The 17,369-nt window shown below is 33.7% G+C and overlaps 3 protein-coding genes and 1 long non-coding RNA gene across 5 annotated transcripts; 2 read left to right on the top strand and 2 right to left on the bottom strand.

Moving 5' to 3' along the window:
* The first annotated feature begins 1,524 nt into the window (after positions 1–1,524).
* Pcm (5'-3' exoribonuclease pacman) lies at positions 1,525–7,971 on the top strand. Of its 2 annotated transcripts, XM_074253399.1 has the most exons (6): positions 1,525–1,760; positions 1,918–2,358; positions 2,570–6,010; positions 6,208–6,291; positions 6,499–6,681; positions 6,853–7,971. In XM_074253399.1, the coding sequence occupies exons 1-6, from the start codon at positions 1,686–1,688 to the stop codon at positions 7,789–7,791; spliced, it is 5,163 nt and encodes a 1,720-aa protein (XP_074109500.1). In that variant the 5' UTR covers positions 1,525–1,685; the 3' UTR covers positions 7,792–7,971. The 2 variants fall into 2 exon arrangements, with proteins under 2 accessions (XP_074109500.1, XP_074109501.1); XM_074253400.1 differs by lacking the exon at positions 6,499–6,681.
* A 31-nt stretch (positions 7,972–8,002) lies between these two features.
* On the bottom strand, positions 8,003–10,106 carry LOC141534206 (uncharacterized). Its single transcript, XR_012480384.1, has 2 exons — positions 9,097–10,106; positions 8,003–8,748 (listed from the first exon to the last, which is right to left on the bottom strand). It is a non-coding gene; the product is annotated as an uncharacterized LOC141534206 (long non-coding RNA).
* Positions 10,107–11,250: 1,144 nt separating this feature from the next.
* On the bottom strand, positions 11,251–15,365 carry Cdm (importin-13-like protein cdm). Its single transcript, XM_074253401.1, has 6 exons — positions 14,960–15,365; positions 14,732–14,896; positions 14,223–14,378; positions 12,208–14,143; positions 11,980–12,123; positions 11,251–11,753 (listed from the first exon to the last, which is right to left on the bottom strand). Exons 1-6 carry the CDS (start codon positions 15,116–15,118, stop codon positions 11,506–11,508), a joined length of 2,808 nt encoding a protein of 935 aa, XP_074109502.1. The 5' UTR covers positions 15,119–15,365; the 3' UTR covers positions 11,251–11,505.
* Positions 15,366–15,876: 511 nt separating this feature from the next.
* On the top strand, positions 15,877–17,360 carry LOC141534179 (uncharacterized protein C1orf50 homolog). Its single transcript, XM_074253354.1, has 4 exons — positions 15,877–16,065; positions 16,336–16,439; positions 16,701–16,919; positions 16,996–17,360. Exons 1-4 carry the CDS (start codon positions 16,011–16,013, stop codon positions 17,179–17,181), a joined length of 564 nt encoding a protein of 187 aa, XP_074109455.1. The 5' UTR covers positions 15,877–16,010; the 3' UTR covers positions 17,182–17,360.
* Positions 17,361–17,369: the final 9 nt, after the last annotated feature.

Raw genomic sequence — 17,369 nt, forward strand, 5'->3', positions numbered from 1 at the left:
TGCATTGTGAAACACGGGCGATCAAAAATCTGGCGCGTTAATTTTAAATAAATTATTGGTATTAAATTTTAACAAACCTCGGCGGAAAAATAATACGCAGAAGGGTTTCCTGATTTAATTATACTAAAGCTTGTAGAAATTTATAATTTTTTAATTTAAAAAAAATTTAGAATATTATAAATTTATGTAACTTTAGTATTATTAAATTTAACTGCTATCAACATCACTTAACTGCTATTTTTCTACCGTTATCTGCTGGAGAATCAGGATCAACTTTGCTTGGCTGCTGTCATTCAACTCGTGGAACTGATCACTCATTTACACTTCACTTTTTTACACTTTATTTACACTTCAGATATTATTATAATTTATAAAACTAAAGTTAGCCGACATTGTAAATTTTTTGTTTTTTATTTTTTTTTAATTATTAAATTAGAACTAAAAAATATTTTTAAAAAATTATGACACTGAAGTTGAAAAATTATAAATGAAAATTTTTAAAAGCATTTTTTTATTGTAATTAATTTGTTAAAAAAATTTTTTTAATGGACAGCTGACGGCTAAGTTCAGTACCATAAAAAATTGCACTTATAGTTTTTAAAGTTTTTTGAAATTTAATTTTTTTATGCTAATTTTATTAATAAAAAAAATTTTAGATGATGGCTAACTTAATTTTGATTTCTAATTTTCACCATACTGACTTTAATAGACATCTAACAATTTTAAAAATTTTTAGAACAATGAAAAAAATTTAACAAAAAAATTCCACATAAAAAAATTAAAAGTACGAATTTTTTAAAATAAATTTTTTATAATAATTGATTTCACTTAATTAAACACTCAAATTTAGAAAAAAAAACTAATTATTAAACTGAAATTTCACTTGTAATGTTCGAACACAATCTATTAAAATTAAAACTGCTTGAAACAACAAAATGGCGGACACTTGAATGACAATTCAAAATTTTAAAACCGTTATTTTTTTAAATAAACATATTTATTTCTATAAATTTTCCCAATTAATTACGTCAATAAATATTATTTATTGAATATTTTAATAAGTAACGCTTAAATAAACGAAATTTTATCATAAAATAGAAAGCCGGACAAAGAGATAACCGCCGTTGTCGGAATTGCGTCTTACTTCGTTGGTTGCTGAGCCGATACTGACGCTCTCTGCCGTCCGCATCTCCCACAACCGCCGCCATTGTTAATACTCAATTGTAAACTGCGAAATAAGTGAATGATTTCTTTTAATTGATTAATTAATTAATTCCAAATTAAAAAAATGAAATAAAAAATTTTTTTAATAGTTATTTAAGTTATTTTTTAATTAATTACAATTTCTTAAATTGAAAACTGAAAAGTAGTGCCCCCGTTGCGGCTTTCAGCAATTAAAAAACGAACGTTAGATTTTATTTATCAAAATTTATTTCATCTAGAGAAATTATATAACAATTGACAATTAATCTGGTTATGTACCATTACATCTGTGTTATGAGACTAAAAAATACGTATATTGTGTGTGATTATATACGAGATAGTTTTTATGAATTTTTATATACAAAAAAATAATAATATTTTACCATTGATAATAAATTTGTATATGAATATAAATTAGTTAACACTATTATTATCTTTATATTAAATATAAATTAATAATAAGTAATTAATAATAAATAAAAATGGGTGTGCCGAAGTTTACAAGATTTATTTGTGAAAGATACCCTTGTATTATTGAATTGCTGAATGAATATCAGGTAAAAATTTCATTATCTTTCATAAACATACTGTTAATCTCAATGTAATGTCAGAAAAAGAACTTATTGATTAATCATGGACCCAATGCACATATTGTAATTTTTATTTTTATTCATAAAAAAATTTATTGTGAATTAATAAATTTTTTTTTCGCAGATTCCGGAATTCGATAATCTGTACTTGGACATGAATGGCATAATCCACTGCTGTTCACATCCAAACGACGCTGACGCGCAATTTCGTATCACCGAGGAGACGATATTCAAAAACATATTTCACTATGTTGAAGTTCTGTTCCGTACAATAAAACCCCAGAAATTATTTTTTATGGCTGTCGATGGTGTTGCGCCACGTGCTAAAATAAATCAGCAACGGGGACGGCGTTTTCGCGCGGCCAAAGAAGCCGAGCTCGTTGAAGCGCGAGCTCGAGCCAAGGGTGAAACTATACCTGAGGAATCGCGTTTCGATTCCAATTGTATTACTCCTGGTACGCTTTTTATGGCAAAGTTGACCCAACAGCTAAAGTATTTTGTTACTTACAAAATATCTACCGACAAATTATGGCAGAAGTGTAAAGTTATTCTCAGCGGTCCTGAGGTAATGAATTAAAATTTTTTCATTGAAAATATTCATCAATTATAATAATAATTCTGATTATTTAATTGAAGGTTATCTTGAGCAAATATTATTAGCAGTCATGTCAAATAAAATTAGCAAGATAACAATAATTGTTTTAAATATATAGCTTAATTATAACAGTAAGATTGTATTTTGAGAAACAAAAATTTATTTTTTTTTTTTTTTTTAGGTACCAGGTGAAGGCGAACACAAAATAATGGATTACATAAGATTCATGAAATCCCAACCCGATCATGATCCAAACACACGTCACTGTCTTTATGGACTGGACGCAGATTTAATAATGTTGAGTCTTTGTACCCATGAGCCACATTTTGCAATATTACGTGAAGAAGTAAAATACGGTAAAAACGTACAAAAATGTATAATCCCAGAAAAAACAAAGTTTTGCTTGCTTCATATTTCTCTGCTCCGCGAGTACATGGAACACGAGTTTGAGTCGTTGAAAAACAAGTTGAAATTTCCTTTTGACATTGAAAAAATAATAGACGACTGGATTCTGATGGGATTTTTAGTCGGCAATGATTTCATTCCGCACCTGCCTAATTTACATATAGCCAATGGAGCGTTACCAATATTATACCACGCGTACGAACAAATTTTACCAACTATGGACGGTTACATAAACGAGGCGGGTAAATTAAACTTGGACCGCTTTGAGACGTTTATAGAACAACTGTCGCACATTGACGTCGAACGATTCTTCGAAACAATGGCAGACCTCAAGTATTTCGAGGGAAAAACCGAAAGACAACCAAATAAAAACAAACGAACAAGCTATAGGAAGTCCAAAGACTCACCCAAGCAGTTGGACTCGCCTGTCAAGACATCAATGAACAAAGATTTGAGTACGTTGATTCAGACAACTGACGAGATACTGCTAGGACATTCTGACGAAGAAGAATTGATCGACTCCGATTCGGACAACGAGATGTACAATATTGAATTTTTACAGCACAAACGCGACTATTACATTAATAAATTTGAGTACAAATCTATTAACTCCTCAGTGTTGCGTTCGCAAGCCGATGCTTATGTCACTGCGATCCAGTGGAACTTACACTACTACTACGACGGCTGCTGCAGCTGGTCTTGGTACTACCCACATCACTACGCTCCTTTCATTTCTGATGTAAGGGGGTTCAGAGATTTTAAGATAAGCTTCGATTTGGACAAACCGTTTTTACCTTTTCAGCAACTATTAGCTGTTCTTCCAGCAGCTAGTAAGGAACTTTTGCCACCAGCTTACCAGGGTTTGTTAACAGAAGAAAGATCGCCCATAATCGCCTACTATCCTCTGGAATTCCGTACCGATTTGAATGAAAAGAAACAAGAGTGGGAAGCTGTAGTCCTCATTCCGTTTATAAACGAGAAAAAATTGATCGAAGCAATGAGTCCATATGAGAAGTTGTTGACTCCCGAAGAGGTGACGCGGAATCAACACGGCCCAATGAACATCTTCACATATACACCAGACAACTTGGGCTCCGTCAGGGCTCCTGACTACTTTCCCACGATTGAGAGTCATGCCAAAATAGAGCTATTGGACCCTAAAGAATTAATTGTGCCAAGTGACAAATTAGTCAAGGGTCTGTGTCCAGATGTTAAGTTGCATGTTTACTACTCTGGATTCCCCACGATGCAGCACATCCCGCACACGGTTTCCTTGGAGAAAGCCAAGGTCAAAGTATTCGAGCAAGCTTCAAGAGGTGAGAATATGTTAGTGTACATATCACCCAAAGAGTCTCCAACAATTGAGAAAATATCCAGTGAAATATTAGGCAAAACGGTTTACATTAAATGGCCACACTTGGTCGAGGCTTTTGTCATTGGTGTATCGACCAAAGACAGCAAGTTTACTCTGATAAACATGAACCGTCCCTATGGAATGGACAACTTGGACCGAGAGTTCTTCAAAGACTCATCTAAGAGTCAGTGGAGCTCCGAGTCGAAAAGCGTCGCGCTGTCTTATAAATCAAGGTTTGGAATAGACATTGGCCAGACGAGCATGCTGATCCACGCGTGTCCTATCTCTGGACGCAGATACATTTTATCTAATCAAGGCAGACTTTCGTTGGAGAAGGAGTGGTCGAACTATCCATTTTGCTACGCTTATCAGACAATCGTACGTGACATCGAGGTGGAGCAGGAAGGCTTTATCACCCACAAGAATATCAGCGACATTTACGTTCCCAAGAGCATCTGCTTCATGCTTGGACACCCGCACTACGGAGCCATGGGTGACGTTATTCCTCCGGGAATAAACACTAAGACTGGTCGCGTGAAGGTAGCGATGAAATTTTCCCCCGAGCCGGACTTCAGAGAGCTCAGAGAAGAGCAGAGTCAACTGCGAATGCAGTATATGTATGGAAGCATTGCTGCCCAGCGGTTGGGCATCAGCAGTCATCTGCTTAGCCGCATCACCGGGTCTATTTTTGTGCTGCCTGAGCGCACCGTTGAACAGACTCCCGAACGCAAGCAGCAGAACATTGGGCTGAATTTGAAGTTCAATAAGAAGAACGAGGAGCTGCCGGGTTACACCAAGAAGGTCGAAGGCCAGTGGCTGTACAGCTCCAAGTCTATTAGACTGATTCGCAGCTACATGGAGAAATATCCGTTGCTGTTTGAGTACCTCGCGGGTAATGCCAGCAATGACATGTACAATGAAGATGAAGTCTTTGCCAACAGTGATGAACTTTCGGACGTCGTTAAGTGGCTGAAGGAGCAACCTTTCAGGAGTGTTAATCCCAGGAACTGCGACGAAGAAGGTTTAGATCCGGAGATCGTTGGGAAATTGCAGAAACAGATAGACAAGTATGTCGAGGAAGAAGGAAACACTTCTAAGACTGTGTTGATGCAAGTTAAGCCTCACTTGCTTTTCAAGCCGGAGTTGAACGCTGGTAACATCCCGCCAGACTCTTCAGCTAAGCACAGAATGTTTGATAGAATAATTGCGGTGAAGAACGACTCGGCGGTACCACTTGGGTACAAGGGGACCATCGTCGGCATCCAAGGGATCGAGGAGGCTGAAAAAACTTACGACGTTTTGTTCGACAAACCGTTTATCGGAAACATTTCATTCACTGGAGGAGCGACTTGTCGACGGTACGAGCTCCTGACCGCCGAATTTATCAACATCAGCCATGGAATTCGCGCTGAGCAAGACATCACTGGGCTTGGAATGGTCACAGTGAAAATGTCTCGCAAGAAACAGCAGCCCAGAGGCGACGTTTCGTGTAGTAACAGTAATAGTAATAGCAATGCTAAGTCTAGTGCATTTGCGTCGTTTAATAAACATGATAACTTCTTGCCAGTGTTCTGTAAGAACCAATCACAGTCTCAGGCGCAATCGCAGCAACAAATACGAGTTATGAAGAAAAATGAACCTTTGAACTCGTCTAATTCACCAGCTAAGAACAGTAATAATAATACTGGTAGGAATAGTAAAGTTAATCAACTTACTGCTCATAATTCTAATCGTCAGACACAAAAACCTACAGTGCCTCCAAGTAATCAACTTCAATCGGTTCCAGCTACTACCCAGGCTAATAATTCTAATGAAAAGGCTACTGAATTTCAAATGTTGTGGAATGAATTACAAAAATCTACGGTAATTATTTTATTTTTTATTTTAAGGGGGTATTCTGGTCTATAAGCTTTAATTTAAGGTCATTTTTTAAGTGCCGTTAAAAAAAGGCAATCAGTATTTTTATTATTAATTTTTTTAGAAGATATTTTTTAAAATCCTCCTTAATAAATATTAAATAATTATTTTGCAATTTTATGTTAATTTTTTTAATATTTTAGATTGCGAGCGGAGCCAATGTACAAAACCCGATGAATTTTCCGATGGTGCGACCTCAAGTGCCACCAGCACCAGTAAATAACTCGGTAAAGTATTTAAAATTATCCAGACTTGTCATTGTCTAGTATTGTCTGGGGAATAAATCTGGTTTATGTTTATGAAAAAGTAAATTGCTTAAGATGTTTTAACTTTGCTAATTATTTATTAAATAAGCATGGTGATTAATGATTAAAAAGTAAAGTAATGATAACCAAACTAAAAGTATTATTATTATTATTATTATTATACAACAGCCTCAAGACCCGAGTGCTTTTCTGAAAGCAGTGCTGAAAATATCCGATGACAAGCCTAGTGTCAACCCGACGCCGTCGTCTGCACCAGCAGCAGTAAATACCAACATAAAACCCTTTATATTTCCGCCGACGCCGCTAGCACCACCATCAGCAGCACCACCACTGGTACAACAAATGTTCGATGTATGTTTTATTACTGGGTTAATGGTTCAGTAAAAAATTATTTATATTTATAATAATAATTTAATTGAATGAATATTAATCTGATTAATCGTCGCATGTTTTTTCATCATTTAATTGTCAATAATTTATTAAAAAAAAAAATTTTAAGCTTATGAATGAATATTTTTTCAGCACGCGAGGCAAGCGAACAATCGCAAGGAAGCAGCAGTGTCTTATAGCACACTTTTACTGAATCACTTTCAAGTGATGAGACTCGGAACGCCTCGGTACTTTTATCACACTGAAAAAAATCTAGTTAAAGCTCAGATCGTGCTACCGAACATGCAAAGTATCTGGGGTGACTTGTGCTCAGATCCGAAGCTGGCAGCTGAGAATGTGTCGATGAAAGTGTACAAAGAGTTGAACCTCGACAAAGGAATTAAGCCTCAGCACTTTTTCGACTTGTGTCCTCCGAACGCATGGACCAACAACCTACCCAGTATGTCCCAAAACATGCCAATGAACATGCAGCCGCCGATGAATATCCCAATGAATATCCAGCCAACGTCGAACATCAATTTACAGTCGATGATGTCACCGCATTCATTCCCGGACCCGAGGAAGCCACCCATAAGACCTTCCACCAGCTGGAATCAGATGCCGCTTCAGACTCCAGCTCCTTTCACGCAGATGGCTCAAATGCCGCCCATGCCCTCGATGCATCTGAACCCTCAAGTTCGTCCGATTCATCAGACTTCTTCGGAACCAGGACCAGCTCCGCAGAACCACCCCAAGTCTGGGCTAAGCTTGACGGATAAGCCGGAGGTCATTAAACAGAGCACTCCATTTGTTCCTCTGCAGGCCCAGAAGAAGAACAAACAGCGGAAGGCTAACGAAACCCCGAAGGACAACAAAGACTTGGCGCCCAAGCCCGCCAAGTCCAAAACTGTTAATAATTCTCCCAAGGTTGATAGCAAGCCTATCAACAAGGCTGCTAACGAACAGCTCGGGATGTTTAGAGACAATTCTCAGGCACAAAAAACACACAAACCTCCGCGGCAAAGAAAGTCCCGCATCGCTGCCAATTTCCCACCCACACCTGCGCCGGCTAATGGAAATAATGCACAATAAGTTAATGCAGCATCAATTTTTTTTTTTTTTTTTAAATTGGTATATACAAACTCAATCATATACGTACTTGATAGTTAATTTTTTTTTATTTAAATTGTTTCATTTTAAACAAAGCTATTTTGTAACAACACTATTGTGTACAAAATGTACAGGTACTGCGGCGTACAAATATATTTTTTAGTAAGTACGTACGCGTACTTGTTTCTTGATCAATATATATATATATATATATATATATATATATATATATATATATATATATATATTTAAGTTTTTTTTTTTTAATGTTCACTTTGATGATTATATATATTTTTTTTATTATCAATTGAACTGGTAATTGTTGATAAAATAAACTTGTAGTAAACGTTTTGATTGATATTAAATACAATCAACTATGAAGCTGATAGAATTCTGTCAAAAATGTATGTGATATTCCTGGCTTCAATTTTTATTTAATATATATTTTTTTTTCTAATGTAATTAATTATTATTACTATTGATATTATAATAAACATATTAATCATTGTGTCTATAATAACTTTGTCATTTTTAATGTGATCGATAATTCTTGTGATCATACTTCAATAGTTTTATACAGTAAAATCTATGATAATTACTGACATAATTTTTTTTAATAAATACATAAAATAATAATTATCATTTATTGATTTTGATTTAAATAATAACAAAAACGATATTTTTCACAACTACCTTAAGGGGCACACCTAGTGTAACGGCCTAAAAAAAACGTGATTTTTGGGAATTTTTATTAAAAAAAATACTTTATCAATTATTTTAAAATTTTAAGAATATATTTATACATGTTTTAAGAATACATAATGAAATTTTTGAAGAAAAAAATTAAATATTTTTTAAGTTATCGTCGATCTCTAACGGCGCGAAAAAAAAAAGGTCCTTCACTGCTGCAGTGATTCCGGCCTTCTCCGTGGATGAAATCTAAAAAAAAAATATCTCGTTAAACTAGATAATATTGTCTGTACAATGACCTACGATAAAAAAATCAAAAATTGACAATATGGCGGCGTTTTAAAAAAATAGTCGAATTTTACCTAAAATTTTGGTCGTTTGTGGCCTGCGAAAATTCGATTTTTGATCAGATCAAAAATCGATAGGTCATTGTACGGAGAACTATATATAGAACATGTAAAAAAATTCGATAGTGATCGGATCATTTGTTTTTGAGTAATCACTGCAGCAAATTCGGAAAATGCTGTTTCGAGAAAAACGCGTTTAAAGATAAAATGATCGTTTCCACTGTTATAAGTGGTTTAAAATCATATTTACAGCTAATCTGCTATTCCAGGGCCATATAATACACCTTCCTCTTCTTCGAAAAGGGCTTGTTCAGCTGAAGAAGCTTTTCTTCGAGATGATCGACCTTCTTTTGAAGAAGCCCTTTGGCGATAATCAGCGATTCGTATTCTCGTGTCGTCCTTAAGAGCCGCAAAATCTCTTGCTGCAGGTCCAACTATCACTCCCATTACATTGAATATCTTCAAAATTGACGAATAACCGTCATTAAATATTGCAGTTGCAAAATTATTTGACAATTCAATAGTTTTGAAGCCATTATGAAGATGCTTGGGTGAAAAGTGCCAAAGTAAACCGTTGTAGCTTTCATTGTTGTTTTAAGTATTGTTACCTTTACATCTATCAAGCAATTCATATCGAGATAAGTCTTCATAAATAGGTTTTATAGCTTCTTGTACTTCTGGATCCAGTGGGAGGTAATCGTGTTTAAATGTACTAGTGATTCCTTCAGCTTCCGCGCGGCGATAAGCGCACCAACTTTCAGCGCCTTCTGGATAATTTTTATGATTTGGGTTTTTGTCAGTTGAACAGAAATGATAAAATGTGGCCCAGATTGCTTTATACATTTCATCTACATTATCTTGATTCCTCATAATTGCTAAACCATAATATTTTTGGAGTTTATTTATAAAATTTACAGTTAACTTTTGTGATGTTTTACTTTTCCTCCTAATTTCTTATTAATGTTCTTTACACTTCGGCAACGTGTTCCCATTCTTTTTTTCACATGTAGATAGCATTCCAATTTAGCAACAGGAATATCATAAGGATTCAAATCTATAAGTCCTTTGTAGGTAGCGCTATCACCATCACCAATATAGCGGGTATATTTTACACCATATTTACTAATGGAACGACCAAACATGTCTTTTACACTATCCACTTCCATTTTTGAGGCAGATCCTTTATGATTGGCATCACATTCTTCATCGTGTAATGATAGCCATTCCTCATAATCTTCAGGTTCGCTATCTTTTTTTTCTTCCAAAAACACAACTCTGACAATATGTAGATTTTACGCATGAATCAAGAATTTTCTTGCTGTATTTTCCTGCCAGTGTAACTACTCCAAAACGGGAAGTATGGCCACGTTTTTTCCAGGTACCATTGCCGCTAACAGTCAAATTTGTCTCCGAATTTTCTTTCTTTAATGTAAGCTCTTTTTCTTCATTTATAGCTTGCTGCATACTGAGCTTATAAACAGTTTCGGCTGCAATCTGTAAATTCGTAAAACATCCCGCAAAAGTTTGGTCGTAAAATTTGCATGCTAAATCCATTAATCCACAGAAAAAATTTATCCCATTTATTCCGATGCCCAATAGACGCATCACAGCAACAATACGTTTATTTATTTCAAATGCGTTATTAATCATTGGTCCAGAATTAATATACGAATTGCCACATTCACAAATAATAGCAATTTTGAACCCTAGGCCTCTTGAACTTGCTTGATTGAAAGTAACTTTTTTTTGACAGGTTTTACACACCACTAAATTACTAATTGCACTAAAAACTGATAAAAATTGCAAAATACAATATCCATGAGATGGGTCAATCACAACATTATTGTCATTATTTTGTAATAACTTTTCTGCGGACGTACTGGTATTCGCAGTAGATTGCTCAAATGTAAATCTATTTCCGGTAAACTTGCGTTTTTTCGCAATTGATCGATGCTTAGGAACATTGTGAGTTCCTTTTTTATTTGAATATGAAGATTGATCACTCATTTTCAAGAAAATAGCACGTGTAAAATTATGATGCGCTCGATACAACGATCACAATGAGACTAAATGTGTCTGGCTCCGAAAATAATTTACGTGGCAGTAAACGAAAAATTTCTAGAAATTTGTAGAAATTATTATAATGATATATTTTTGTATACCTGAGAGCCAACAATAGAAACTGGAATCGTGTTATAGGGGCTGGAAGAGACAGTAGACTCTGAACAATACTTCAGGTACGTCTCGCAGCTAATGACACTCTAGCTGCCGAGCGGCTGCTCTTTAAAATGTTATAACTCAAAAACTATTTGAGATATCGATTTGAAATTTTAATATGTTATTTTTAAAGGTGTAATCTACCGAAATAAGAAAAAAAATCGACTTTTTCGAAATTTCACACTAGGTGTGCCCCTTAATATTTAAAGATTTATTGTGATCATACAGATCAGGCAGATTTTCAATGGAAAATAATTTCACAATATGTATAAAAAAAAAAAATCATTTACAATGAACAATAATAAATCACATGATGTTTAAAATTCTCTAAATAAGTAATGTTTTAAATCTTACACAGCCGTCGCTGATTAAAACTAAATAAAAAAAAATTTAATTACAAAATTTAATAAAAAACTTAAACCATTTTTATTTTAAATAAAAATTAAAGCCCAACGACAGGCTTTGAATATTCTAAACTAAATTTTTGTAACATTTCACTCAGTCGGCCTTTATTGCGTTCCGCTAAAATACTGCGAGTAAGAGTTTCTTTTTGGCTTGGTGTGAGGGATGATAAAACTCCCTCCTCTAATGCAGAACGTATCCAAGCGCCAATATTGTTTTTGAAATGATTATTTAATGCGTGGAGTACTTGTGAATGATGATCAAGATTATTGCGCGCCACTTTACCTCCTTAAAAAAAAAAAAAATTATAAAAATATTATGATATTAAAGTTAACAATCACTTGACCATTTTTTAATTTTTTTTAACAAAAAAAAATTATTTTTAAAAATTGCATTTTTTTTTTTTTTTCAAAATTTTTACATGTAAATTTTTTTTTCCTTAATTTATTTGTTAAAAAAAAAATTATTTAATTACTGCTAAATTAATTTTCATAAAAATATTAATAAAGCTTACCAATACATTCCATTATCATGGCAACAAGCTGTGCTCCAACATTTTCAACATACGAAGACATTTGAGTTTGTGCTATTGCGTGTATCAAGAATGTAGCAGCAGCTTTAATGACTGCTGTTTCTGGAAGACCTAGTGAAATTATTCCTTTTAAAAAAAAAATTAACGTTAATTAATTTAATATCCAATATTAATTCTAATTAATTTTTAAAACCAATAAATTTATTTTACCACATCTCAACATATTGTTGACATGTTCAGGAACTTGTAGCATTAATTTAGGTGTCTTTTTACAAATTTGTCCTAATAAACCCAAGTAAGCTTCCAACAAATCTCCAAAATCTGACAAATTACCGCCAGAAGAGCTGCAAGAATCTAAACCACCCAAAGTATGACCGCCGATTTCTGCAAAAATCGGGCCCATTGCATTGTTCGAGTCGGTTCCAAACAGCAGGACAACTTGTCTGAGCAACTGCAGCGCAGCTGGATGAGGTCTTACTTTGTAAGCTTCGACCAGTAGCTTCAGCAAAGACTTGGAGTCTTTCTCAGGATGCAAGAGACACTGCAAGGCCCGCTGAGCGCAATTGTACATAGCGTCTAAGATCATATCATTTTGTCTGAGCTCGGGATGAGTGACAATCTGGTTAAACGTGGGCATCAGTCCATCAAGTACCGACTTTCCCATGGCTCCTTCCAGCGTCGACAAGAACATGGTCGCCATCCTGAGCTGCGTGGTGACGTTTTCATGAAATTCTGGGACTGGATTCTGCAAAAGCTCGCGCAGTTTTAAAACACACTGCCCGAGAGTCGCGTCCAGGTACTGCAACTGCTCCTCAGTAGTCCTCAGAGCGTTTATCAATTTACCCGCAGCATACATTAATCGCAATCCCTCATTGCTTCCAGTTGGCAAGACCATCAAAGTCTTGCTGATTGTATCAAGAATGGAAGGTGCTAGAGTTGCTAAATTTTCCTGACACTCACGTGTAATGTCCTTGAGCGCCATCGTCGCTCGTGTGAGCACTATCGGGCTTTGGGTCAGACTGTAAGTTATCAATTGGAGCGACCTTTCGAGCCAGGGGTCTGGGTTCTCACCTAACCACTCAGCGTAGGCCGCGATCGTTGAACAAGCACAGGACAAGACTTCATCAGGATATTTGTCATAGGAAATCCCGGTGATTATCAAGTTCATTAAAGCTGGCACACACTCCAGGTCGTTTGTTTCCACGCAATCTGACAAAGCTTGAAATGAATAGAGCGTTGCTTCAACATCGATCCACTTTATGGTATCAATCAACGGTGGGCTGAGCCGCCGTCCTAAAATCATCAGCAATTCCTGACCGATTATATTGAAGCAGTAGGTCATGTTGTCAGCGATGTCCTGGCGGTAACACCGGAATATTTCAAGTTCCTCGGCAGTCCCAGCCTCTTCTGGAGACAACGGCAGAGTCATCTTCTGGAGCTGAACGTGAACAAGTCTCATATAAATTGGCTTCAATGCATGGCGCACTTGAACGTCGAAAGGAGTGTCTAACATTGATATGTGATCTTGGAGCGCGAACCAAAATCCCAAAGGAATACTGCTGTAACGCTCTTGAGTAGCATAACGTCCGGGATACTCCGAGCATCTGAGCAGCAGGTTTATCAGCGTCTCCACTGTCCAGCGTTTGGATTGATCAGTCTGCTCGACCAACGCTAGTAGAAGTGTTCTGGTGTTCATCTCGCCGAGCCCCGTGAGAATAGAAGCAAAGCTGACGTTCCCGTTTTGGTGCGCCAGGGTCACCAAAGCTCGAGTCCACTCCCAGAATAAAACGGGTCTCTTTAGAAGACCTTCTTGACTCATTACGATGGACAGGATTTCTCGAGACAAGTCCCATCCTCGGCTCTCGTCGTCCAAGTCATCGTTTTTGGGAACGTAGTGAGCTGCTGCTATTAAAAAGTGCTCGAACAGTTGGTTTATTAAGTCTAGTGGCGGGTACATTCTTATCCAGGGTAACGCACACTCCAAAGCCATGAAGAAAAAACCATTTTCATCTGAAATTGTATCTGCATACGTTGTGAATACTTGCTTTAGTAACCAGGTCGATTTACTCCAGTTCTCGCTGGGGTTCTCGTTTAAGCCCAGTTGTTGCCGCAATTTTGTACGCTTTGTTCCTTTTCTTTTTTCAACCTTTAATTTATTTTTGTTAATTTTCGTGGAAATAATCTATTAAAAGTGATTGAGGCAAAGTTAAATTTTTTTTACTTACGTCTAGTAAAAGAGCTAAAAATACTCCGAGTAAAATCTCTAGTGTCTCAGGATTATTGTACGGTAACATTCCTAATAAATCATCCATTAATTCTTTACGTTCGCCGTCCTCATTTCTGTCATCTGTGCCGTAATAATTCGACAGAAATGCCGCTAGCTGTAATAATTAATTTAAATGACATTAAAGTTAGCAGTCACTTGATAATTTTTTTTAACAAACAAATTTGTTCCGAAAAATAATTTTAAAAAAATTGCATTTTTAATTTTTAAAAATTTCTACATATCAATTTTGGTTCCTAATTTTTTTTACCATAATTTTGTGTTAAAAAAATTATTAAATATCTGTTAAATTAATTTAAATAAATTCTATTACATACAAACATTACCAAGCAAACAAAAGATAAACATTGAATAAAATAATTCTAATAATTTGAAATTTAAATGAAAAATTGTAAAAATGATTGTCAATAAAAATAAATTTTTTTTTTTAGTAAAATAATGTTTACTTACAGCTTCAAATAATTTAGCAACAGTGACTTTTGGTGTTGTTGGAGATACTATTCTTCTAAGCAGTTCATTTTTTAAAAACGGGTAATCTGTAACCGGTATTTCATCCCATTGCTTCAATATTTTGGTTTGTAAAGTGATAGCCGCAAAAAATTGAACATTCCATGACTGAAAAAAGCACAAAAATTAATAAAAAAAATTCACTAAATAAACATTAAAATTTATAAATACCCTCGAGGGATCCAACAAAGCCCAGACGAGGTTCCAAGCCTGTGGAGATGCTTGAAAATGCAGAAGTACATTGTGAAGATGTGGTACTCCTCCAGCATAGAATCTGTTAATAGTATCCTCGACTTCTGCTATGCTCGTCAGTAACTCATCACTTTCCATATTTTTAATAATTTTAACTATTATTCTACTCCTGGTTATTGTCGAGGTTAACCCTATCACAGGTTTAATATCAACAAATTAACTTTATCTGATAACTTTATAAAACTCAATTGTCAATTAAAAATTATAAATAAATAAAAAATTTTAGAGTGAAGAAGAAGCTATGTTACATTATTTTAATTAGTAAATTTATAATATTAAATTTTTTTTTTGACTATAGCTATTCGCACGTTGTGACGGGCTTGCAGTGCCGCCAGATCGTGGGTAAAAAGTACCCCCAACCATAACACTGAAGTTAGCCGTCAGCTGTCAATTTTAAAAATTTTTTTAACAAATCAATTGCAATAAAAAAATACTTCTAAAAATTTTCACTTGTAATTTTTATTAATTTTCACATATTAAACTTTTTAATTTCATTTTTTTTATAATAATTTCATTGCTATAAAATTCTAAAAAAATTTTTAATATTTTTCAACTTCAACGTCATGTCAGTAACTATTATTTTAAGATTTTCGACAACACTGAAGTTGACAGACATTAAAAATTTTTTTAGAATTTTGTAGCAATTAAATTATTAAAAAAAAAATTTAATTAAAATGTTTAACATGTGAAAATTAATAAAAATTACAAGTGAAAATTTTTAGAAGCATTTTTTTATTGTAATTGATTTGTTAAAAAAAATTTTTAAATTGACAGCTGACCGCTTACTTCAGTATTATGATTTTCGATATTAAACTAACTTCAGTTCAATCCTCAATTTTATATTAAAGGATAAATTTTTAAGATTTTATCACATGTGTTAGATGTTTATACTTGATACTAATTGTGCAATATTCAATAATAATTGATAATTATCACGTAGTTTGGTGACAATTAAAATAATTAGTTCACAATGAAGAGAATAAATAATATGGAAGTAAGTGATTCTTACCATACACCGAGTAAAAGTAAGTATTGTTACTTAATGTTTATATTTGTGAGTGTGAATTTAACAGACATCTGACAATTTTTTAATAAATTATTTGTTACAGAAGAAATAGTATAAAAAAATGTATTTGAAAATTTTTACAAGTTTTTTCTATGCAATTTTAAAAATTTTTTTTTACAACCATTAAGTTGAAATTAATCTACAAATTCACAAAAATTAGCTGTCTGCTAAATTCACTCTCATTTATATTTATGTGATAATTATTTAAGCAACAATTTATTTGTAACAGTGATGCTCGTTGAATCTTCAACAGAAGTAAATTTAGTCAACAGATATGCAGCGACAAAATCATCACCGCAAGATTTAATTGCACTGGCAATGGAAATTGAGAAAGTAATTATTGTATTGAAAATTAAGTTAGCCGACATTTAAAAATTTTTGGAAGTTTTTTTTTCATTAAAAAAATTACCTGTAAGAAATTTTAAAAACTGTAAGTGCAATAAATTTTTTATAAAATATTTTTTTGTTCAAATTTAATTATTAAAAAAATATTAAAAAATTAAAATCCTCGGCTAACTTTAATATTATTTTATTGTAACAATAATAATCTTAAAAATAATTATTAATTAATTGATTTAATTTTTTTTAATTTAGGCAGACAATTTCGTAAAAGCAAATGCGAAAAATAAATTACATGTAATAGCTGAACAAATGAGATTTTTGAAAGATCAAGCTCAAAAAGTATTAATTGAAGCTAAAGAAAATGACATGTTACACCACGCTGCTTGTAATTTTGTAAAGCACCCAGGAAATATTTATCACTTGTACGAAAAACCATCAGGACAATTTTATTTTTCAATGCTGAGTCCTGAGGTCTGGCTAATAAATTTATTTTTATTTTTATTATTACTTATACTGTAATTACTTACTTATTTTTATTTTATTTCAGGAATGGGGCGAAGGAGCACCATTGCAAGTCTACAAAGGTTCATATAGACTAGAACATGATCAATCTTGGACGCCAGTATCTCAAATAAAAGCTAAGGATACTGAATTAAATGTATTTGATAAATTTTTATTCAAAAATCAAACACTGCCATTAAATTCTCTTGAAGTAATGAGCATCAATTACTAATACAAATAGCTAATTTGTTAATAAATTAATTAAAATTTCAATATTTTAATATGCTTGTCATAAATTAAAAAATCAAATATTTTATATATTTATTAATATTATTTTATATATTTATAAATTCTTAATTAGGGTTCTAATTTATGTCTAAAAATATAACACATATTTTTGACAATTAACAAGTGCTATTA

Source organism: Cotesia typhae, unplaced genomic scaffold, assembly GCF_013202065.1.
Source record: "Cotesia typhae breed Kobodo isofemale line unplaced genomic scaffold, CoteBio_Ctyphae scaffold_13, whole genome shotgun sequence".
Taxonomy (NCBI): Eukaryota; Metazoa; Arthropoda; class Insecta; order Hymenoptera; family Braconidae; genus Cotesia; species Cotesia typhae.

Excerpts from the sequence above, each read along its gene's own strand:
- Pcm (XM_074253399.1), top strand. The coding sequence starts at position 1,686 with ATGGGTGTGCCGAAGTTTACAAGATTTATTTGTGAAAGATACCCTTGT. Across the intron at positions 2,359-2,569 it reads TTATTCTCAGCGGTCCTGAG|GTACCAGGTGAAGGCGAACA; the intron begins GTAATGAATTAA and ends TTTTTTTTTTAG. Across the intron at positions 6,292-6,498 it reads CAGCACCAGTAAATAACTCG|CCTCAAGACCCGAGTGCTTT; the intron begins GTAAAGTATTTA and ends ATTATACAACAG.
- LOC141534179 (XM_074253354.1), top strand. The coding sequence starts at position 16,011 with ATGAAGAGAATAAATAATATGGAAGTAAGTGATTCTTACCATACACCG. Across the intron at positions 16,440-16,700 it reads TGGCAATGGAAATTGAGAAA|GCAGACAATTTCGTAAAAGC; the intron begins GTAATTATTGTA and ends TTTTTAATTTAG. Across the intron at positions 16,920-16,995 it reads TTTCAATGCTGAGTCCTGAG|GAATGGGGCGAAGGAGCACC; the intron begins GTCTGGCTAATA and ends ATTTTATTTCAG.
- Cdm (XM_074253401.1), bottom strand. The coding sequence starts at position 15,118 with ATGGAAAGTGATGAGTTACTGACGAGCATAGCAGAAGTCGAGGATACT. Across the intron at positions 14,379-14,731 it reads TTGCTAAATTATTTGAAGCT|CTAGCGGCATTTCTGTCGAA; the intron begins GTAAGTAAACAT and ends TAATTATTACAG. Across the intron at positions 11,754-11,979 it reads CATGATAATGGAATGTATTG|GAGGTAAAGTGGCGCGCAAT; the intron begins GTAAGCTTTATT and ends TTTTTTTTTAAG.